The 24,287-nt window shown below is 47.9% G+C and overlaps 1 protein-coding gene across 1 annotated transcript in view; it reads left to right on the forward strand.

Moving 5' to 3' along the window:
• The window catches only part of STS (steroid sulfatase), a 133,292-nt gene that overhangs the window by 64,932 nt on the left and 44,073 nt on the right, over window positions 1–24,287 (forward strand). The window contains exon 7 of the mRNA XM_029930654.1: window positions 5,610–5,746. Within this exon, the coding sequence (XP_029786514.1) occupies window positions 5,610–5,746 (137 nt within the window). The remainder of the gene's footprint in view (window positions 1–5,609; window positions 5,747–24,287) is intronic.

Raw genomic sequence — 24,287 nt, forward strand, 5'->3', positions numbered from 1 at the left:
AAGCAAGTGAGCAGCCATGGCGCCATCAGACCACGCTCCTTGGCTCTGAAGGCCCATCCGCTGAAGCCCGAACACAGCAGTCTGCTCTCTGCTAAATTTGCCGCAACGGCTGAACGCTCGCCCATCCTTCTGCATCCACCAGCAATCTCTCAGAAATAGAGGAGATTAATAGTACGGTGGCCCCTGGGAGTCACAGGGCTCAGGGCTCAGACTCGGCTCCCAGATGAAGCCCATCTTTCCATCCTGTGCTATTTTGACAGGAATGACGGAACCTCTAGAGAGTATGAATATTCAAATGATTACAAGGCATTTTAACGGGTCCCTCAGCACGTGACTTTGGGAGGGGACCGAACGCAATTTGATCCTCAGGGTATTGAAGCCTGCGCTGTTCATCTTGATGATATGTAGGCTTCTGCAGTTTTCTGGCAGAACTAGAGATTTAAGATGTTTGAGCAACAGCACTGTTGAAAGTTGGGATTGTTGAATTATTCCAGGAGGGTTTATTCTTCAAAATAGACGGTTCCCGTGGAAATGCCTATTGCTCACGTGGGTGTGGCCTGGGCACAGTTGGTATTAGTGAAAACAGTGCATTTGCAGACCGTGCTCCTTCCCACAAAGCTTCTCCCATGAGGTTACCTGAATACAGAAAGAATGAAAACATGTAGGTAAACCCGTCCTTGGGTACTGTTGCCATCACTCTGTGTTATGTGTCCTACTTGATTCACTGTGTGTGATGGCCACGCAGCTTGAAAGAATTGTCTCAATATGACTCCAAAGGATCTTCCCAATATTTGTATAAAAAAAAGGGTTGCTTCGAGGATCTGAGGACAGCATTAGATGTGTTGAGTCATTGCCCAGCATATCCTGAATAACATAAGCAGGTCTTACCACCTTTGTGGGAGAAGTGGATTCAGACTCAGCAGCGGAAGGACAATGACCAAAGCAATGGTGATATTTGTAAAATGTATTCAAATGTGTTTTGGTTCAGAATTCCCCAGGGGAACCTGGCACCTTCTTGTATTACCGTAAAAGACAGTGCGGGGGGGGATGCAGTTCACATTCGATTCATACGTCAAAAGTAGGGATGAAAATGGTTTAAACTGTTATTTCCATTTATTTATATTTTATTCATTTTTTTTGAGAGACAGAAACAAAGCAGAAACAGGGGAGGGCAGAGAGAGAGAGGGAGACACAGAATCCGAAGCAGGCTCCAGGCTCCGAGCTGTCAGCACAGAGCCCGACTCGGGGTCGAACCCATGAACCGTGAGATCATGACCTGAGCCGAACTCAGACTCCCAACTGACTGAGCCCCCCAGGCGCCCCTCCTGTTTCTAGGATTTATATTTGTTCTCTAAGCCTCGTCGCTGGAATGGTTTACACCGAAGATGCTAACTTGAGATGTGGAACGGCAGGTGAAGGGGCGTGAGGCACAGGTGCTTTGTTGGTCGGCGGGGCTTCCGATGCGATCTTCACCGAGTGCCCCCGGATTGCCAGTGCAGAGTTCCACGTGGCGGAGAGTGATGCTTGGGAATACAGAACCATGCACCCCATGGGGCTTCATCCTAATTAACTCTTGGGGATAAAATTTATCTCAGGGCGCTGCTCCTGTGCCAAAGCTAGAGAATTGGCTCACCGCACCATGTTATAAGTTGTGTAGTCATTTAAGAGTCAGGCCATCCTGAACCCACTTGAGTTAGCAATGAGTCCTTGTTGCTCTGACAGGAAGGAATGAGCGGTAGATTTCTTAGAAACTTCCAGCCCTCCTTCTGGGTCAAGAGTGAAGGATCCTGCAGCCACCCAACCTCCTTCCTTGGCCATTACTGCCTTCGGGGCTCTGTAAATCAGAGCCAGCTTGGGCGCACGGCACAAACCAGGCATGTTCAAGTGTCAGTGACCTTTGCCCAGTGGTCGTCTTTTCCCACCAGGTACTGGGGATACACATGTCACCTCTTTCCCACTGCAAAACAGCCATAAGAGGTTGGAGAAAAGAGAGGTCTTCTTTGGGAAGAATTTGAGGCTCCACGTTTGGAGTAAATTAGTGAAGCCCTACGAGGAATAGCAACAGACTGCATGAAAAACCACAGCTAAAAGTGCCTGTGAGGCTGCTCGTCCCTGCCAGAGCGGACGACTTGGGCCCTCTGCTCAGCCATGGACTTGACTGATTTACTGATTAGATTTGAGTACAGGGCAGGTGGAAGAAGACCAGGGAACTTTACAGCCGTCTCAACAGACCTTCTGCAAACAGAAGAGTCCAGCTGTCACCCCCCCAAAGGAGAATGAGCCTGGTGCTTCTTCCGGGAGCTCCCGCGTCCGTATAGTCACTACCATGGCGATGGAGACGTATTTGCGCATTCTCAAAAGAAAACAAGCTGCATAGTAACGGGTGAATCTACTGAGTTCATTTTATTCACAACGTACTGTTTCGTTTATCGAAGTCAAGGCTACATGTGAAAAGGTTGATGCTGATGGATACACATGAGATGTACCGCGTTTCACATCATCCTCCACAGAGCGAGGGGAACCTTGGTCGTTATAGGCGTTTGGACCCAGATAGGTTGGCCTTTTTTCACCCCGAATGCGTGGAAAACAGTGCTTCGTTGCTAGGGAAAACATTAAAGTGGAAAGAAACTTCTCTTTGTTTTTCTCTGTGAATATTCACATGTTGAGGCGGAAGAGGACATTTCTAAGAAGACGGTGACTTTATTCGCACCCACGTCATTGGTATGGTTTACGGTATCCACTTACTGGATTCATAAATTCCTATGAAACTTACCCCAAGAATTCCGTTCTCCAGGCCCCTGTGTTCAGTGCACACGGAACGTATTCAGCATGTAGTCAGTATGTTTTCAGCATGTTTAATGTGTGTGTGTTTGTTAAGCGGCTGTCATTACAAGTGAAATAAATGCTAGTAATTTTCAGTTGAGCTTAATAAGGGACATCTCTTGTATCTTTAGCATTGAGTCTACGAGAAAACACATGTAAACTTTGACAAAGATCTAGAGTTCTACGTATTTATTTTATTTAAATTTGCATCCAAGATAGTACGCATGTGGTACAAAAATGATTTCAGTAGATTCCAGTGATTCATCCCCTACATATAACACTCACTGCTCATCCCAACAAGTGCCCTCCTGAACGCCCCTTGCCCATTTAGCCCATCCCCCCCCACACACACAAACCCTCCAAAACCGTCAGTTTGTTCTCTGTATTTACGAGTCTTGGGGCACCTGAGTGGCTCAGTCAGTTTGGGCATTTGACTTCAGCCCAACTCATGATCTCATAGTCCCTGGGTTCGAGCCCCACGTCTGTCTCCGTGCTAACAGCTCAGCACCTGGAGCCTGATTCAGATTCTGTGTCTCCCTCTCTCTCTCTGCCCCTCCCCCACTCATGCTCTGTCTCTCCCGATTTCTCAAAATAAAATAGACATAAAAAATTTTTTTAAAGAGTCTCTTATGTTTCCCCCTCCGTGTCTTTATCTTATTCTTGTTTCTCTGTTTTGTTTCTTAAATTCCTCATACGCGTGAACTCATATGTTTGTCTTCCTCTGACTGACCAATTTCACTTAGCATAATACGTCTAGTTCCGTCCATGTTGTTTCAAATGACAAGATTTCATTCTTTTTGACTGAAAGTAATACTCCATTGTATACATCTTCTTTATCCATTCATCAGTTGATGGATATTTGGGCTCTTTCTATACTTTGGCTATTGTCGATAGTGGGGCTGTAAGCATTGGGTGCATGTGACCCTTTGAAACAGCACATCTGTGTCCCTTGGATAAATACCTACTAGTGCAATTGCTGGGTCACAGGGTAGTTCTGTTTTTAATTTTTGAGGCACCTCCATACTGTTTTCCAGAGTGGCTGCACTAGTTTCCGTTCCCACCAGCAGTGCAAAAGAGATCCTCTTTCTCCGCATTTTCGCCAACATCTGTCATATCCTGACTTGTTACTTTTAGCCACTCTGACCGGTGTGAGGTGGTAGCTCAGTGTGGTTTTGATTTGTGTTTCCCTGGTGAGCGTGATGTTGAGCATCGTTTCATGGATCTGTTGGCCATGTGAATGTCTTCTTTGGAAAAGTGTCTATTCATGTCTTTTGCCCATTTCTTCACTGGATTATTTGCTTTTTGAGTGTTGAGTTTCATAAGTTCTTTATAGATTTTGGATACTAACCCTTCATCCAATATGTCATTTGCACATATCTTCTCCCATTCCGTCAGAAGCCTTTTAGTTTTGCTGATGGTTTCCTTTGCTGTGCAGAAGCTTTTTATCTTGATGAGGTCCCTGGAGTTCTGTTTTTTAATCTCTGATTTCACAGAGTGGTAAGATCTCATTTTCTGTGACTTTAACAAATCCTAATCCACAAAGGGAAGTAACTGTGACATCAGAAAGACGGGAAGCATGAGTAAGCAGAGGAGGTTCTGTTACCGTGCAGAGAGTGTGCCCTTCCTGCAAGGTCATGGGAAAGTGCTCCCTCCACCGTTTTCCATGGTGTGCAGTTTTACACGAAATAGAGACTTTTTTCGGCAAACACTGTTGTCATCATGATGCTGTAAAGCCTGGGACAGCTGATAAATGGACCCTTGGAAGACCTGACCTTTTATCTTGTTCCACGGCCATTGATACTTGGCACAGTCCAAATCTCGAAATGCACTTACAGGTTCCCTTCGACCTGGCCTTTGACATTTCCAGCCAGACTGCGGTCTAAGTGGCCATGATGAATGGCTGTGATTTTGCACAAAGTCTCTTCTGAAGAGAGAGAGCGTGGGATGGCTTTATTAGTTTAAATATGAGTTTAAGCAAGAAAGGAATGGGGGGGATATTGATTTTAATTCACGGGGAGAAAGGTACATCCGATTAATGATGAAGGGCGTCACAGAGGGACACACACGTGTTCAACAGCAGAAAGGTTGAGTCGTTAAGGGATTGTCTTGCTCAGGAAGGGTAGATGCCCGTTGAGCGGTTCCTACCTTGCATGAGCCAACAGGACCCAGGTTTACGAACGCAGGGGTTTTGGCTCTTAGTGGGAGCCTCCGTCGTAGGCTGAGCATACCAGTCACATGAGGGCTGCTTGCTTTTTGCAGCCCTGCGTCGAGGTCCGCGACATTCCTAACTGAATGGGGCCTGGATGAAGCCCTCTGAGACCTTCCTCCTTTTATCCAACACACACCTCTCTCTTATGCCCTGGGATTATGACCTCAACTGGATCAGGAGCGTGACCTTTGGGATGTCAGGCATTGAAGCACAGGTTCACAGGGGTCCAGGCTGGTGAGGAAATGAGGAGTGGGTCATAAGGGTCTGGAGCCCAAGGAAACTGGGTTGGGTTCTGCTCCTTCGGAGTGGTGACCTGCTGTCCCGCAGAAATTCAGGCTGCTGCTGCTAACCCCTCACCTGTTAAAGACAGGGGCTCCTGGGTGGCTCAGTGGGCTGAGTCTCTGACTCTTGACATGCTCTCATGGCTCATGAGTGCTGACAGCGTGGAGCCTGTACAGTGTTACACATTATTTTGTGGAGCTTTCTGACGTTTCAAATGGCGTCATGGCGTAGACGTGTGATCCTACCTGCACACGGCACGCGCAGTGACATCGCTCTGAACTTTCTCCTCCCGCAGGAATGCCGACACCCCGTTCCTGCTCGTGCTGTCCTACCTTCAGGTGCACACGGCCCTGTTCGCGTCCCAGGATTTTGCCGGCAGAAGCCGACACGGACTTTACGGGGACGCCGTGGAGGAAATGGACTGGAGTGTCGGTACGTGCACATGCTCACCCTGGGCGCCCGTCTTCCTCTTCCTGCCTCCTCTCCTAGGATTCCCACCCTGATGCCTTTATAAGCAGCAAACGTTAGTTCACTTTGCAAACAAAAAGGTAACGAAACACTGACTGTGAGACGTGAGAAGAGGCTCAGGAGTGTGTTTGGCCCCAAGGGCGTGACTGGGGCTCATCGCCAGGGAAGGACCGGCTGTGTGGGCCGGTGAGCAGAGGGGAGGGAGGGAAGGAGCCCTGGTGACCGTTGTTCTCACCACCGATCCTGGGAACAGTCAGACGTCACCAGCACGTTGTCTGCTGCGCACGGAGCTGAGAGCTGGGCTTGGGGAGGGAGCAGACCGCGGCCGCCTGTGGTCTTGGCAGGCAGCGGGGGCCCCAGCTCCGGGCTCTCTCGGGGATTCTGCGCTCCGGCTGCAGCAGTCCCCTGGTTCTCTTCTCTCATGGCCCATGTTCCTCTCTCCGCCTCTCTGAGGACGCAAACGCTGCCTGTTCTTTCTCTCTTCTCCTTCTTCTGAAGCAAATTCCTGGATTCCTGAGAAACCGGCCATTTTCCCCAGAGGGCACGTCGGTATCATTATTTAAACAACGTACCCTCCACGTCTATGGGGGAGGGTCGTGCGCCTGCTGTCCGGGAGTTTCTGTGGCTCAGCGGCGCAGTCGCAGGGGTTCCGTAGTGTGTCGGGGAAGCGAGACAGTGGAACAGCAGTGGGTCCTGAGCTCGCCACTCACATCCTGTCTTTTCTGGTGACGTCATCTCTTGTGTTGACATTGTGCCATCCTCATGGACAAAACTGCACAAAATTGTCCAAACGGCACCAGTGAGGACATTGCTTTGCTTACGATTTTTATGTGTTTGTTTTCGTTTCCTCTCCCCTCCCCCCATTCTTTCTCCTTCTCTTTTTGTGCCCGGAATTGGTAGTTTTTAACTTTTTCAACTAGATCTTTTGGAAATGTTGGAACATCGCCACAGAGCATTGTTTTTTGGTTGATTTGTTTTTAGCAGCAAATTGCATGTGATGATGGTTGACTGCTGTGATGATTACAGGAACAATTTTGCTTTGTTTTTGTTAAATCTCGGAGCACTGTCTTAAATAAGAGGACAGGACCCTTGTCTTGCTTCCAGCTCTGTGTTTGCTGTCTGTGAATTTGAGAGATGTCTTAAAGCTGCAGGCTTCCTGGCTGTCCTCCGACCGCGAAGAGTTCAGGCGAAGCAGGTGCCCAGGAGGGGTCTTCTCTGCGTCTCTGTGACTCTGCAAACTAGGAGAAGGCTGTACGTGAGGTAATTACTGGGAGTCACGAATCCAGAACATTCCCTCTCATAGATACACTGGACAAATCGATCGCACTGCGCCTTTTCCATATGCCAGGACAAGCTGTCCCTGTTCGTTTCTGCTCCCTTAAATGTTGCATGTCAATCAGTGTACACTTTCCACATCTTGGTAGTACGAATTGATCGCATGCGTTATCTCATTGATGAGTGTTAGACTTCAAGGAACAGGTTTCTCCTGTGAGTCTAAGATGTTTGTTGGCTGGCAGGCAAGATTATGCTGTTGCCATGAAATGCACTGATGCACCTTTATTCACTTACAGTGCCGCATATGCCTACCCCTACCCGTCAGGAAGTCTGACTTTGAGCGTGGGGTCTAGAACGGTTCCATCTAGAACCAGGTTCTGTCTTGAATGAAACGGGGCGTATTTTTCAGTCTTTGAGGTCTCATTACAGCATGACGTCACATATGCAGATGATTCTGTACCGTTTGCCAAAGCGTAAAGTCCTCCCGCGAAGCCATGACAGTAATTTCTCGGGATGTGTTTGCTGTCTTACCAGTCGGCCACATCTGAGTGTTCCAAGGAGCACTCCTACTTTCCAAGGAGAGCCTTTCCCTACAATACCACGGGACCACAACCTGCTCGATAACTGTGTAAAAAAATGGGGACTTTTGCTTAAAATCGATGCGACCCGCACAAAAGTCACGGGAGATAGCAGTGGGTAAGTGAGGAGGGCACCTCTCTATCATTCCAAGCGTTTTCTTTTAAAATTTGTGGAGGCAGCATGAGTCTCTGGGTAGCTTTCTCCACTGCAGGGCTCCCTGTCCCTGGGAAGGCATATTCACAGCAAAAGCACCTTCGTTATTTAATTGTGCTCCGCGGCCACTTCCCCGCCAGATCTGTATGTCCGTTGCCTCATTCTTAGCCTGTGATCGCAGTGTCGTGCACTGCTGAAGTCTCCGCCGGCAGCGAGCACACGGATGTGGGGTGAGGGCCACAGAAGGGGCTGCGCAGACCCCGCGTGGGTGGCTAGCATCCTGGAACCATATCTCCGCAAAGGAAACCATGAGGCGGGCAGCGGTCCTCAGTAATGTCAGTCACTGCCTGCTCAGTGGGTGCCCCCCAGCCAACCTTGGCCTGTGCACGCGTTCCGTCCTGGGCACTGTGGCCGGTCTGTGTGGCAGGAAGCATGGCTTCCGTCTCCGTGAGGCGGGTGAGCATCGCCGAAGGCCAGTACACCTGCCTCGGGTGTATTGATTACAGAATGAATAGTACGGGACGGACAGGAACCTGGATGCACGTGTTGGCCCAAGCTGAAGTCTGCAGCGCCCCGTTTCCCGCTCTCCCGGTAATGAGAAAGGCAGCCTCGTAGCAGGTGCGTGCTGTGTCACAGGGGAGTATTTCACAGGGCTGCCGCTCATGCCTTCCTGGGGCATTGTACTGAATGCTGACTGTGTGCCCAACTTTCTTCTTTTTGAGAGAGGGAGTGTGATGATGCTACGTCCCGTCAGATAGTGGAACTTAGGAGCCAGTGAGGGATTTAAGGTTATTCCAGGAGGTGTCGTGATAACACAGGGCAGGAAGTCACGGATGTGTGTCTCAGCGAAGATGCAGATAAACTGCATCCGAGTCGGGACACGGGAAGGACGGGCGTACGGGGCCGTGGACACAGCCTGCCATAAAGCTTTGGCAGGACCCCTGACAGTCGGACCCTGTTGGCAATCACGGCGTGATGGCAAAGTGCAATTTTTCAATTCCAAGCAATTCCTTTTTATTTTAACTTTTAAATATATATTTATTTTTGAGAGAGAGAGAGCGTGAGCAGGGCAGAGAAAAAGAGATAGACTCGGAATATGAAGCAGGCTCTAGGCTCTGAGCTGTCAGCACAGAGCTCAATGTGGGGCTCAAACCTACAAATCGTGAGATCCTGACCTGAGCCAAAGTCAGACGCTTAACCAACTGAGCCACCCAGATGCCCCCCCCCACCAAGTAATTCTTTTCTTTTAAGTTTTTATTTATTTTGAGGAAGAGAGTGCGCTCATGAGGAAGGGTCAGAGACGGAGAGATAAAGAAAAGAGAGAGAATCCCAAGCAGGCTCTATCCCACCAGTGCACAGCCCAACACGGAGCTTGATCTCATGAACCCTGAGATCATGACCTGAGCTGAAGTGAGACACTCAACCAACGGGGCCACCAGGCGTCCCATCAATCCCAAGTAGTTCTGAAGCAGCAGAGCTTTGCGGAGGAACAAGTGGGCTAAATCACTGTGTTTTCAAACGTGCACCGAGTGTTTGGGGGGACATACCGTTCTGGCTGTTTTTCTTCCCCTGGAAATGAAGCGATACTTACTGGCCATCTGTGAATGGGAGGGGGGCAGAGAGAGGTGGAAGTATGGAGCAGTGCCCACCAATGGTTTCTTATCTGTGGCTGTCCCGTCCCAGATAATGCCTTCAGTCTGTCAGGTGGAGTCTGCGTACACTCAGCATTTATTAGATCCCCTGCTATTAATAGACCCAAAGGAAGGAATCATAAATCAGCATTTGCTCAGGACCCCACCAGCAAATTCTCTATCCTACAAAGAGAAATTTAAGTCAAGAACAATGAGGTGAACACTAACATAAATCTCTAGGTTCAGATCCAACCGTTCAATTAAAAAAAATGTCACTTTTAAGGGTTGGGATCCAGTGGCTTATGTGGGAATTTTTTCTTTCAAACAAAAACTGTGCTGCTTTCTCTTTAGTAGAAGAAGCACCCCCCGTCATGGCGGCACTGGGAGGTGTTGTGGATTGCTTAGCATCTGTGATGTGGTGCCCCTAGTGGCTCTGTGTGATATGGCGGTCCTCAGTTTCTCATCCCTTTCCATCTGTGGGGCTGGCCAGTGCCACCTCCTGTGGGGGCAGGGACAGAACACACAACCAACCCGAGGGAAAAACAGCGCACAGGTTCATACCCGACCAGCTAGGGGTAGGGTGCAGGGTGGATTTATCCTTTACATGCCTCACTTACGTTTAAGCACACAGCATGCAGCACCAATGGCCACACATTGAACCCATCTTGAGAAATGGCAAACGAACTGAAAGGTCTCAAGAAATCAGGTTAGTGACTAGAACCTCAAGTAACACAAGAAACACTCTGCAAATGAGGAGCCTTGGATATTGGCCAGAGCCCTTCAAACATACAGCATAATTCTAACAAGGTTTTGCTTATTGGACGTGAGTCTAATGGATTATCCATTTCAAAATGGACTCTTCCTAGGACTGCTGTGCGGTGAGTAAGTTCTCAGTTAGTCAGTGTGTTTGCCTGGGTGAAAGCTCTTGGGTTGGGTTCATGTGGAGGACATCTGCTTCTAGAAGACTGCAGACGAGGAGCATAGCAAGGGCTCAGTGAGTCCTCCTTCAAGGTGAAATCATGGGGGACAGGTGCCTAAGACTGGCGTGGCCCTATCCAAGGTGCTGAAATTGCTAGTCCTACTTGGCTTTCTCTTACATATGTGGCTAATGGTCCAGCCGTGGGAGTGGATAAGATGGCTTTGCAGGTGTGTTGAAGGCAGTTGAGTAACTTGTGACTCAAGGTTTATGTCCATTGAAATCCAAGGTAAAACTTTAGAAATGAACTTTTGTGTTTCTACTTCTCAAAAACTAGCATCACAGAATCTAAGAAAGCAATGGCAATATTCTTTTGTCATCCTTTTGTTCTCTAAGGAGTGTAATCTGGGCCGTAACACTGTGTATTTCCTTTGGGATTCAACACATCAGTTTTCTGTCTTGAATTTTTTAAACGCTCCTTTTCTTGATAAATGGAGTCTCCTCTAAAGCGTGAAAATAATGTGCTCATTTCTGATGCATTTTGAAAATGGCAAGCCAGGTAGAACATTCAAAGGAAGGGCAAAATAGGACGAATCCCCAAAAGCAAAACAGAAGAACCCCTGAAGTGGAGAAGGGAGGATAGGAGAAGTGGGGGTATCCAAATTCAGGGGTAAAGAACCCTTCAAAGGACAATCACCTCCTAACCAGGTGAAGAGTCACAAGTGGATTTAGCCACTGTAAACTTTAGTGTTGTAAGAGACCGCTGAGTGAGTGATGTGTGAGGAGTGTGAAGCCAGTGGGGTTGGCTATTCCTTCAGGAAGCACGAGGGATGTGGGCAGAGGGACAGCTTATTGGACGGTGTCTGAGCTCCGCTCAGAGGGAGACCAGGAATCGAGTGTTGGCTCCGGGTGTGGAACTAGGTGATTTTCAGGCCAATGCAGAGGCAGGAAGAAGGATCATTGCGTTGACTGATGATTGAAATTTTCCAGGGAGTATCACAAAAGACATTTCAGCATTGGAGATTGGTACATTAGCAAGGGAATGACTCAAGTGTCAGACCACAGTGTGGGGATGAGAAGAGTTGGGGAGGGGGACTGGTGGCTTGGGAGTTGATGGGTTGGAGACCCAAACAAGATGGTAGGGAAGGTGTTCGAAGCCTGGGAGGAAGCGAAAGTGTTTACATGGCAGAGGTAGAATCATTCTACCCATTCTGTGTGTGCACATGTGTGAGGCATCCTTTTAGGTGAATGGATAAAGGACTAACAGTCGATCTCCTTGTGTTGAGCAAATGAAGGGACTAGAAAGCCAGGATGTTCGCTAGCTCTTTCCTTGTGACTGTGCAAGCTCCAAAGACACCAGGCTCAGCTGTCCCCTGATTGGGATGGCTGATTAGCTTCACTCACTTTCAGGCTGGAGGTTTATGGCTGGGCAGGAGCACTGGATGAATAATGGTGTATTTTGCAGGGAGCAATGTAGAGCCGTTATGCACCACACATTCATTAATTGCTTCCAGCTTTATCAAATAAACAGTCACTGGAGACTTGAAAGTTATTTCAAGAGTTGGTCACCAGCCCAAAGTTCCAGGTTTTTAGCAGGTTTCAGGAAGTAAGGGAAGTGGTCTAAACACACTAAAGCATGCTGGCTCCCAGCTCTGTACAGTAAAGCCCTATCTGTCAGCTCCCTGGCATGAAGGCAGTATTAAGAGGAAAATGCTCATAATACATGACTCATTGTGACCTTGTAGCTGCAGTGCACATCATAGTGAACTGCGCTGGGGACACTTCCTACTCTGAGGCAGTGGGAAGCAGAACATGGAAGAATTTTGTTATAAAACTGTTAAGCTTCTCAAATAGAGCAGGTACACCCTTCAGTCTTCTGCAGCCAAGGTTGGAGGTGGTGTGAATTCTTAAACATGTTTTGAATTTGCATTGTATTTTAAGCTATGCATTGTAGAGTTTAAATAAAAAATAAATAAATGAAGCTAGGTGGAGCTGTGTCCAGGAGAGACAGAATGGAGGAGAACAGGAAGCCCAGAAAGAGAATCTCATGTAAATGTAGAGGTGGCCTTTCAAGGCAGACAGCTAAGAATGGATGAAACGTTAATTGCAGTACAATGACTAAATTTGGAGACATTATAATTAGTCTACTGGTGCCATGCATTGTGGTGTTTTTCTGGCATTTAAAAGACAACATGATGCTAGTAGCGATGGTGATGATGATGATGACAGTGCTGGCAATGATGACAGTGATGGTGATGATGGTGGTGGTGATGATGGTGATGATGGTGATGATTAGGGTGATAATAGTGGTGATGGTGATAATAGTGGTGGTGATGATGGTGATGACTGTGGTGATGATATTGATGATGGTGGTGGTTTGATGGTGATGATATTGATGGTGATGGTGATGATGGTGATGATTATGGTGATCATATTGGTGATGGTGGTGGTGATGGTGATGATGATGGTGATTATGATGATAATATTGATGGTGGTGGTGGTGGTGGTGGTGATGGTGGTAATGTTGATGATGATGGTGATTATGGTGATCATATTGATGATGGTGATGGTGGTGGTGGTGGTGGTGGTGATGGCGATGATTATGGTGATGATATTGATGATGGTTGTGGTGGTGGTGATGGTGATGATTATGGTGATAATAGTGGTGATGGTGATAATAGTGGTGGTGATGATGGTGATGACTATGGTGATGATATTGATGATGGTTGTGGTGGTGGTGATGGTGATGATGATTATGGTGATGATATTGATGATGGTGGTGGTTTGATGGTGATGATATTGATGGTGATGATGATGGTGATTATGGTGATAATATTGATGATGGTGATGGTGGTGGTGGTGGTGGTGGTGATGGTGGTAATGTTGATGATGATGGTAGCGATGATGATTGTGATGGTTATGATGGTGTTAATGAAGGAAGTGGTAAGAAGAAGATGAAAACAACAAAGATGAGAAGAAGAGGAGAAAGTGATTATGGCCCAGATAAATAAGACAGTGTTTTAGGGAGCTATAGTTTAGAAAACTGAAGTAACTGACCTGAGGTCAGGGAGGTGACAGATGACACCAACAATGTTAATCTGCCTTTGTGCTATGCTGCTGTGCCCCATTCATGGAACTGAATGCCTCTTGCAGATTGAATTTGGAAAAATGACCCATGAGAGAATGCAAGAACATATATTGGGCTTTCTTTGGTGTGTCACTGAGCAGACTCTTTATAAGCTTAAAAGCAAAGCAATAAATGATAAAGCAAAATATTGCTAGATTTAACTACATAAAATGTAAAATTTCCTGATGTCAAAAAAGATAACAAACTAAAAATGCCAGTGACTTACCAGTTTACAAGCATGTGCAGTAGCTACATAAAATAAAGGGAAGATCTCTGAGATGTAAAAGGAGCTTGTCCAAAACTGATTAAAAGATCAATACCAGAAATGGGACTTCTTTGTGCCAATGTATTGTGTCAGTTCACTCTACCCTTGGTAGCATTAAGTGTGATGATTCCTAAAATAATAATAATAATAATAATAAGATGATGATGATGATGATGATATCCCCAAACTCATTGCTAATATGAGTGAAACAGGAAACCTGCTGAAATTACATATGCCACATTATATTGAATCCTAAGGAGGGTAGATATTTCTCGTAGCTTTTTTTTTTTTTAATTAAACAAAATCTGTTATCATTTATGTGGCAGGGTCAGCGCATTTTCCTAAGCCCCTACTCCAGGGACGACCTGGTGACGAGCTAAGGTTGCCAGCTCTTCCCCAGGTCACCTCCTATGGTTAGCCGTACCACTCCGTTTATGTACAGAGTGTATTTTAAATATTCAGCCGGCACTTTCTATCTCTGAATCCCAAGGCGTCCATGACACAATTATTAAAACTCAACTCAAGCAACAAATTGGATTTTATGTTCACACTGGTGCTTCTCTTCATTGAAAATTCCCTTTTGGAATTTTTAGAAGACTTGAAGTTGCCTGAAGTGTGTGAGTGTATGTGTATTTACGTGAGGTCCTATTGAACTTCATTTGCCTTCAATTTTATCCTAAATAGCACACTTTTAAAAATGCATGAGTTTGTAAAATCTGCTTAATTCAATAACTTCAGTATGGATGCTAATTCCCCCAAGGGGAAACTGATGTTTAGTTAGAAACCAAAAAGTCCTCTACTGGTTTATCCCAGACTATCAAATGTTAGCTATGCGCTCGGAATGGCACGTTAGCTCTGAATCAGATAAAATATGACCTCCGGTCTTTTCTCGTAAGCCCTTGTGACGGAGATAATCACGTAATAGAGCCCACAGAGAGACAGTAGCTTCCCAGGGACGTTCGGCATGGTCTGATGTCACACCACTTCTGCCTAATGAACACATTTTTTTTTTATTCCAGCGACTCTAGCCAAGACAGCAATGAGGTAGTTTTCCTTAAAAACCACTGTTTACCTGAATGTGAGCTACACAATAAGGGTTTTGAAACTTCGGGAAGAGATCTAGCAAGTGAGGACAACACAGAAATCGTAAAGGGATGTCCAAGACCAGCCCACTTATGTATAATTTTCTGTCCACAGTCTCATCAAACCGATTTAACCAAGAGACAGGATGGAAAAAATCACGTTCGATTTGCGAAGGTATATGCTATACTTCAGGACATGTGCAAATAATTCAGGAAATGTGGAGTTCAGCCATGTGGGAGCACTTAATGTATACTTTGAAAATACCGCGCTTCCTCAAAATCATATAAGTGATGTCGCTCCTGGAATATAATTTTATTGAGGTGCATACACCTTCCACGCAGGAGGAAAAGAACGACTCTGTGATAAATGAAAATAAAACCGCCTGTGCCAAGATTTTCCATTATTGTCACTTTCTGAGCTGTGTGTTGAGGACCCCCTTTGTGTGCGATGGTTTGGGGGACACAGTAGGGATGAGAGGCCACTGAGCGACCTTCAGTCTGTCTTCTTTCTGTGCTCCTATGTTGGGGCATTTTCTGTGCACGTGGGGGATTTTCTGTGCATGCAGGGTCTGTCCTACATCAGGGCGAGCTGAGAGTTGAGTCCTCGGTGTGCATAGATCAAGAGCAGAGCTTGGAAGTGTCTGTCCATCAACATCTCTATTTTTGCAAGATGCCTTTGCCATCCTCTTTTAATTTGAATGTTTTCTTCATTGTTTTTCTGGAATTCTTTTTCTAATTATCAAAGTAATGCACAGCCTACAAAATCAAAGGATACAACACACGCAACAGAAAGCCGTTAGTGACCGCAGCCCTGAGGGACAGCCTTCTTGATGGTTTACAGACTAAGTTTCACTGTGTAGACACAGTCCTCATTAAGAGGATTTTACACACACTCCACACGTTTTTCATAGTTTTTCTTTCTCACAGAAGTACGTGCTGGGATATTTCCCAATGTCAGCACTGCAGTTTGTAGGTCATCTTTCTTAGACTGCAGCTTACTGAGCCGCTCCTCTGGGAGGGACAGGGAAGTCACCCACCAACTTTTTGTCTTTCTGTTTCAAGCAGTGCTGTGGTGAACATTCTTCTCTGCGTATTTCTGTGAATTGGTGTGAGCATCCTTGAAACAGACGTTTCCCAAAATTAAAATGCTGAATCAAGCGGTATTTAAAATTGAATTCTAGGGTGCCTGAGTAGCTCAGTCAATTAAGAATCTGACTGCAGTTCAGGCCATGATCTTGCAGTCTGTGGGTTCGAGCCCCACATCAGGCTCTGTGCTGACAGCTCAGAGCCTGGAGCCTGCTTCAGATTCTGTGTCTCCCTCTCTCTCTGCCCCTCCCCTGCTCATCCTGTCTCTCTTTATCTCTCAAAAATAAATAAAAAACAGAAAAAATATTTTAATTGAATTCTAGTAGATGATAGTGTCTAAAACAGCTTACCCTTTCAACCCCATCAACAGTGGCACAGCCATTGATGATTTGTTTGAATGCTAATTTTCTCATAATGTTAACAACTCCAGATATAATGACTTTGAAAACATGTTTACTTCTATATTTGTCAGGTGAAAATGCTATTTAACTATTGTAATTTCCCTTCCTGTTGCACCTGCTGTTAAAAAAAACCTTGGGGCGCCCGGGTGGCTCAGTCGGTTAGACCTCCGACTTCAGCTCAGGTCAGATCTCACCTTCGTGGGTTCGAGCCCCGCGTCAGGCTCTGTGCTGCCAGCTAGCTCAGAGCCTGGAGCCTGCTTCCGGTTCTGTGTCTCCTTCTCTCTCTGCCCCTCCCCCTCTCATGCTCTGTCTCTCTCTGTATCAAAAATAAATAAACCATTAAAAATTTTCAAAAAAAACCCTCTACATTTTCATCCAGCATTGTGTTTTTTGTTCAAAGAATTCCATTTTCATATCCCTTCAGCACTTTTTTATTGGATTGTTCATCTTTTTCTTATTGATTTGTTTGAGCTCTTTACATATTAAGGACAATTAATAGTTTACTTGTATGTTACAAATATTTTTCCTGCTTTTTTTTTGTTTGTCTTTTCGTTTTATGTATAGACTCTTATGTGGTCAATTTCTGTGGTTGGATGTGACAGCCTCTCCTTTCTGACTTTGGGGATTGACAATGAGGACTGAATTATGTGCCTTTTGTCTGTGTTTCCTCCACATCTGTTTGTGGTGTCACGTTTCACAGTGAGATACCTGTATGGGAAAGGACATGTGTGTGTGACCACGTGTTATTATGGCTACCGGTCTTGGGTGGTCAGTGCCCTTGGCTAGTGTGGCACTGCCCTGTGAGAACTTCAGAAAGGTGGCTTGTGATGCCCAAGGCTATACTTTGCCTCCAGGCAGAAGGCCCAGGGTCAGACTCCTGATGTGAGACCTGTGTCAAGTTCACGCTATCGAGGCCACTGTGGCCGCTGTAAGCCAGGTGGCTGGAGTCCGGGGGTCGCTCCCCATGGTGCCCGCCCGAGCTGACTCATCAGGCGAGGTGTGCTCTGTGCGCTGGGCGGGGTGACGGGCTCACACTGCTGCTGCCGGCCCTGGGGTGGTGCGAAGGCGTATCAGGACATGCAGGGATGGCAGTGACATGCCCTTCACTGGATGTTTGCTCCTCGGGGGGCACAAAGCCTTCAGATCACGCACGGAGGGGCTGTCTGCAAGTGCCCCCAATAGGAGATTCCTGTTCTGCTCCCCAGTGTCCTCCAGGCAGCAAAGGGGGAGCCGGTGGCTGACCCCCCACGGCATCCCGCCCCCGGCCGTGCGCCCGCCACCATCCTAAAGGCCCAGCTGTGCTCCTGGGACCCGTGCAGCTCTGTCTTGATGGTCTCAAATCACGTTTCTTCTGGATTAGTTTCGCTTTGGTTATTTTTAATTATTTTTTTTACACTGTGTTCATTTGTTGAGAAACAGAAAGAGACAGAGGATGAGCGGGAGGGAGGGGCAGGGAGAGAGGGAGATGCAGGATCCGAAGCAGGCTCCAGGCTCTGAGCGGTCAGCACAGCCTGACACGGGGCGCGATCTCACAAACTGAAATCTTGAGCTGAGCCACCGAAGTCCATGCTTCACCAACTGAGCCCCCCAGGGTCCTCTCTATTAGGTTCACTTTTGAACAGAGTTAGGAAAAGGGAGGGGACAGAGACTAGTGTGTGTCCACACTGCTTGCAGTATCGTCAGCAACCAGTGTTAAAACTATACTGATTTTTATACTTGGAACAGGAAAAAAAGTAGAGGTCATTGGAAGACATTTCTACCACCTTGTTGAACGTATGATTTAACCAAAAGCAAGCAGTTCATGATCTCAGCCTCGTCTTCCACCTAATAAGACTGCTCTCGACAGGCTGCTGGGGACGGAGACTTCTCGGCTGTGTTAATTTAGGGGCGTGGTGTCAGGTGCCCGCCTCCGTCCCTGGCTCTCCGGGCTTCCTCCTCCACTTGAGAATGTCCCGTCACCACACCACTGCCACCCTCCTCCTGCCGTAGTGACCCTGATGCTCTAGTAACAAGCGTGCACGTCTTCCCTTTGGGCCACATTCTCCCTCCGGGCATTCTGCATCCACAGTAGTCTTCATTCAGGGCTCTCTGGATGGGCCTGGATTTTGCCCATAGGGAAACCGAGGCACACAGAAGGGAAGGCGCTGCCCCCACGGGCTCCCACAGCAGGATTCAGACCCGGGAGCATGGCTTTATGCCCCGTGTGGTGTTGATTGGGACAGAGGGCCCCATGACACGCAGCTTCCGCATGTTGTCTGCAGCGGGAAGCTGGGGAAGGGGCTGCACTCTGCGGCCAGATCTGGGACGTTCCGCGGCACCCCCAGAACCCCCCGGCTGGCAAGCCTGGGCAGGTCAGCGACCTCACGGGTCTCTGTTTCTTCATCTGTAAAATGGGGATATACCTCATTGCCAGGAGGTCTTGAAGCATGCCCAGGGATACACCTGTGTGCTGGTGTGATTGTGATGGCTACACACACACACACACACACACACACCTTGCACTGACTCCCTCCTCTCATTGTGTAGAGCTGGAAAGCACGTGGAAACAGAACCTTTCCTGGTCTCTGTCCTCCGCGCTCCTGGGAGCAGGTCCCTCAGCCCACAGTGTGAAGGAGCTATAGTTCCAACAAGCCCCGTGGAGCGGGGGTTCAGGATGGCCCGGAGTCTCCTGGTTGCTGACTGTGTCTGTCTCAGTGATTGCTGGGCTCACCCCTGGAGACGCATCTCTCCATATGGCGGCCAGAGCTGCAGACTGGAGACAGCGATGGCCTAGTGCTCTTCTGTTAACAGGCATGCACGCCCGTGGGCAGGAACATTTCTTTATTGGCAGCACTCTGTGCATCATTTTATTTGCTCCCAACTAGTAGGAAAAAAGTGAAGACAGATTATAAAGTAGCGTGTCTTTATAAACAAACCACTCCTTCTCAGTCCAAAATAGATCTTGCCCACTGGGTATTCCACGACTCCATTGAAGGGTAGAACTGAAGGGGTAATAGACTTCTGTCACTTGTAGGGTGACTAGCAGCAGGGGTGCCCGATTGGCTCCTGATGCTTATCTATCCCTGAAGTTGTAAAACAAACCCTGAGCGACATTCCCCTACAGACTCCCCGGTGAATCAGTCTTGGCAAAGTGTGACTTCTGCCCGCCATTCACCTTTCTGGTTAGGAGAAAATGCTTATCGGAAGAGCACGGTTCTCGTAACGTGTTTTCCTTCTGAAGTAATACGGTCGTCGGGAGACACCAAGTGCGGCAAAATTACAGCATTTTACGTATGTTACCTTGAGTCGTGGGAAGGTAAACTTGGCTGTCAGGTCCCTTTGTTGCGTGGCTGTTTGTTTCCTGCCAAATTGCATCAGTAACAACCACCTGATAAATGCATTTATGCATCTGAATCTGAGCGGGTAAACATGCCGTACTTTAGGAAGAAAAGCTGCAGAAAATGAGCTTCTGTGACAATCGGGGAAGCTTCGAGAACTGACTTTGAGAAGAAACACTTTGCTTTGTTTATACCACTTGACATTTTGCGTTTGTTTCGTGCTCCCTTGCAGCAAGCAGAGCAGAGGAAGGAAAGGAAAGGGACCTAATGAGTTATTTTGAAACGCAAGGCGTTGCCCTGTTCACAAATAGGGTCGATGCTTCCGTGTCAGACATGCCTTGTGTCATCTGCAGGGTGGTTACTGGGAGGGCGTCACAGCAGGGGTGCGTCTGCGTAAAACAGAGCTTCTCCGGAGAGGAGCAGGTCTTGCTCTGACAGCATTGGCCGCGGAGGGTTGCGGTCCTTTAGATGTGGGGAGGAGGAAGGGGGTCCTTGAGCAGAACAGCGTAAATAGACTGCGGACGGCCACACGTGTTGGGGCGTGTGGACAGAATCCGGAGGACAGAGTATACACCCGTGCCCACCCTGAACTGCGAGGGACTCGCTGCGTATCTCCTTCCACCGTGCCTCACCAAATGCCCAGGAATCCGTAGCTAATGTGGCTCGGCCTGCTTTGGTCCGTCACCGTTTTTCAAGACCTCCCCCTGTACTTCACGCCATGCGCCACACTGTCCATCCTAGAATGGCCGTTTCCTGGAGTGGGGTCTTTATTCTCCTGGAAGAAAGCTTTCGATGTCCCAGCCTGTTAGTAGCTCCATGGTCCCCACCCACAGCTCTTCCTAATGTGGACAACGTCTCCTCATTGCTGGTTGACAGGTCTAGGTGGTACTGGAAATGGAAGTCGTTGGTCAGGGCACCAGTTCCTCCCAAGTCGTTGGTTGGTCGGGGCCTGCTCCTCCCAGGTCGTTGGTCGGGGCCTGCTCCTCCCAGGTCGTTGGTCAGGGCCTGCTCCTCCCAGGTCGTTAGTCGGGACCTGCTCCCCCCAAGCTCCCTGTCTGAAATGCCCATTGCCTCCTATCTGGTATCAGTTCCTCGTTCTGCTCACAAAGCCGACATGGGAGAGGTTGGAAGGCTTGCCCTTGGTTTAGGAGAAAAATGCCTTCCAGGTCTGTAGCTGTCAAAACGTTGGCGATCAGCCACTCCGCAAATCTCCCTGGCTCCCTGTGGCTGTCTGCACAGCAGCATCAGACATCTGGGCCCTTGGGGAGCCTCTTGGCTTTGAGAGCGGAACCCCCTGGGCCTACTAGGCTTGAGCCCCGCAGGCACATTTATCATGCTTCATTGCTCAGTGCTTTTTAAGGAGTAAATGAAGGGAGTCCCTCACAGAGAGCCAATGTGGGGACTCACGGGTGAAGATTCACGCAGTCGTGGCCCCCAGGGACGCAAAGCTGGAACCCTTCAGCCGTCTCTCTCCCCTGTCCCCTGTGGGTGGTGCTACTACAGTCCTTCCTGTGTGTTCCTCCACGAGCCCGTCTCAGCCATTTGCCCACCTGACAGGTGGACACACTGCTTTCTTGCCACAGTTAGTCCTGGGCTCTGCTCTCAACTGTGTTCGTTTATTTAATTTTTTATATTTATTTATTTAAAGAGTACTTTTATATATTTTGAGAGAGAGAAGACGTGGTAGAGGGGCAGAGAGAGAGAGAGAGAGAGAGAGAGAATCCCCAGCAGGCTCCACACTGTCAGTACATGTGGGCTCAAACTCACAAACTGAGATCATGACCTGAGCCGAAATCAAGAGTTGGGTGCTTAACCGACTGAGCCACCCAGGCATCCCCCCCCAAATGCATTCACTTTAAAGGCTTTATCCTTACACATTAATACTTCATCAAAGCATTTTTGTTTTCTCCATGAATCTCTCCTTGCCTTTCTGTGGGTGGTGCAGGCATGCACGTGTGGACAGCTCAACATAAACCACAGTATCAGAAAACCCAATGACAGAGCGGCAAGAATAAAGGAAACATCTGCATTGTGTAGGTTTCCTGTTCTTCTCGGTTTCTTTGTGAGTTTCCAGAAAAACTGCATTTGTGACAGAGTAGTCCACTTTCTGCAGAAAGGGGTTTTTGCATCCAGAGCCTAGACGTGTGAGGAGTACAGAATGAGGGATGGAGAAGCATGGGCAGGACCAAGACATGTCCCGGCAGTGTGTGGTTGGAAGTGTGTCATGTAGAATATCGATCCTGGGTCTCCAAATTCACTTAGTTTATAAATCATGAACCTCTGGGCGTCATCGACTCTGTAGGAGCGTTAACCGTTTTTTGCAAAGCCCGAAGCCTAATTTCACGTCTGTGGGCTTGGACGGATGTTTTACCTCGGATTTACATCTCGAATTACAATGAAGCAACTTTAAAACTGGTTTATAAATCATTTCCATAACTAAGTTGATACCATAAATAATCGAGGAAATCAAGTCCCGATGAACCCAAAAAGGATTAACAAAACACGAGGTCACGTCTCAGTAATGGGCGTGATGGCAACAACTGCTAGGGCGAGTGGGAAACGTGTCCTGGGCAGCGGCAGCCAGCCTGTAAAACCACGTACTGACCGTCTGGGAACGTCCTGAAGTATTTCGTGTGCATGGAATCATTCACTCCCCACAGCTCCCCTGGGAGGTGTTTGTATCGTGTAGGGCTTCCCGGTGGGACAGGGGGCTTGGAGAGATGAAGCGGTGTGTGTGGGGTTCCCAAGGAGCACGTGCCCGGAGGAGCCCGGAGGGGCGGGGGGTCTGTCCCGGGGAATTAACTCAGGCAGTAGACCTTGTCTAGAGGACAAGCCCGTGTGCAGCAGTGACCTTTGATGATGTGCTTCCAGCTTCTGTACGTGCTTTGTTTTTAATGTTTATCGATCTATCTGCCCATCCATCTAACCATCTATTTGAGAGAGAGAGAGAGAACATGAGCAGGGGAGGAGCAGAGAGAAAGGGAGACAGAGGATCAGAAGCAGGCTCTGCACTGACAACAGAGACCCTGACATGGGGCTCAAACCCACGAACGGTGAGATCATGACCCGAGCCAAAGTCGGACGCTTAACTGACTGAGCCCCGCAGCTGCCTTCAGCTACTGTATTCTAAGATGCCACCAAGTCCTGTCTTCCCAAGTTTGCCTCGTTTACTGGAAATATGTCTCTGCTCAAAGTTAAACACTAGATACAGAAAACTGTAGAAAGTCGAGTGGGTAGAAGAGGGGTGTTCTCGGGATTATGTCCTCCCCCTTCAGTTAACCGTGGAATGCACTGAATTTCCTAGTTAAATATTTCAAGGCATGGAAACAAAACATGTTGGGACCCAGGATATTGGGTAAAAGCAGTGCGGAGATCATATTCCACTGAATCCCAATGTGTGCGTTGAAAGGAAAGGTCAGAATCAGGGGTCAGGACTAGCTTTGAATACTTGTTGCTTTTCTTTTAAATTATTTTAAAGTTTATTTATTCTGAGAGAGAGAGAGACAGCAGGGAGGGGCAGAGAGAGAGGGGGTAAGAGAGAATCCCAGGCAGGCTTAGCACTGCAAGGGTGAGACCCACTGTGGGACTGGAACCCACGAACCGTGAGATCATGACCTGAGCTGAACTCAAGGGTTGGATGCCTAACCGACTGAGCCACCCAGTCACCCCTGAATACCTGTTCCTTTTAAGTCACAAGCCAGTGATGGCTGGTCAGAAGATCACATGCAACAGTCCCCCTGCAAAGATTTATTTCCTGTGTTTGAATGAGTTGAACTAATGAATCAGATTCAGTGAAGTCTTGTATTTAGGACACAGTGCATGGTGTTTGCCATGCATGAATTTCTGAAACACTACCTACTATTATTATTATTATCCAGATGTGTAAACCATCGGTGCTTCTAGCGTGCATGTGATACCTCCTCACCGACGTGGGCTTCCATCCGCCTGTGTGTGGGTCCCCCGCAAGGTCTGCCCAGCTGCAGGGCGAAGCTTTGGGTTCACGGAGAGATCTCAAGCTTTTGGAAATAGCTCATGGATGAGAAGAAAGTCCGTGATGAAAAAGTCAACATGAGTTCACTGCATCTTGTGTGTTTTTCCAATGTCATCATGGCTGTTTCATTTGAGATGGTCCTGTCTGGACATCACAGTCTCCAGAAGAGACTGTCCTGGTAGGACACATCTTGGGGGAACAGCCGACCTATTCCTAAGAGCTTGTGATCTCGCCGTAAAGCCGACACTTCACCCTGCAGTAAACAGACATTGCAGGAGCCCCGCACATGAGCAAACTGGAGGTCGCATGGGTTAGGAACAAAAGCTAAGAGAAGAGCTTGGCAGTGTGCTACCCAACGTGCCCTGGACGCCTTCAACCTGTGATGTGCATGGTGTCCCTGAAAGGGTGTATCACGTTCAGCTTTACAGATGGCAAAACCCAATGCAAGAAAAATGTAGCTGGTGAGGTTGAGCATCACAAGTCAGAATTCTAAAAGGGTTTGTTCTCTTGAACGCTGTCCGTTTGCCTCTGGGCGATCTCTGCCCGCAGCCCAGCCTGCCCAGTCCTTCAGGGCAGGCCTCCTGTGAGGTGCTGCTGGACAGGTCCTGGCTGGTGTGTTTCTGGAGCTTTCTATTGGCTTTGATCGAGGAATGGTCCCAGGGGAATCCTGGCAACCTTGACT

The sequence above is a fragment of the Suricata suricatta genome, chromosome X (assembly GCF_006229205.1).
Source record: "Suricata suricatta isolate VVHF042 chromosome X, meerkat_22Aug2017_6uvM2_HiC, whole genome shotgun sequence".
Taxonomy (NCBI): domain Eukaryota; kingdom Metazoa; phylum Chordata; class Mammalia; order Carnivora; family Herpestidae; genus Suricata; species Suricata suricatta.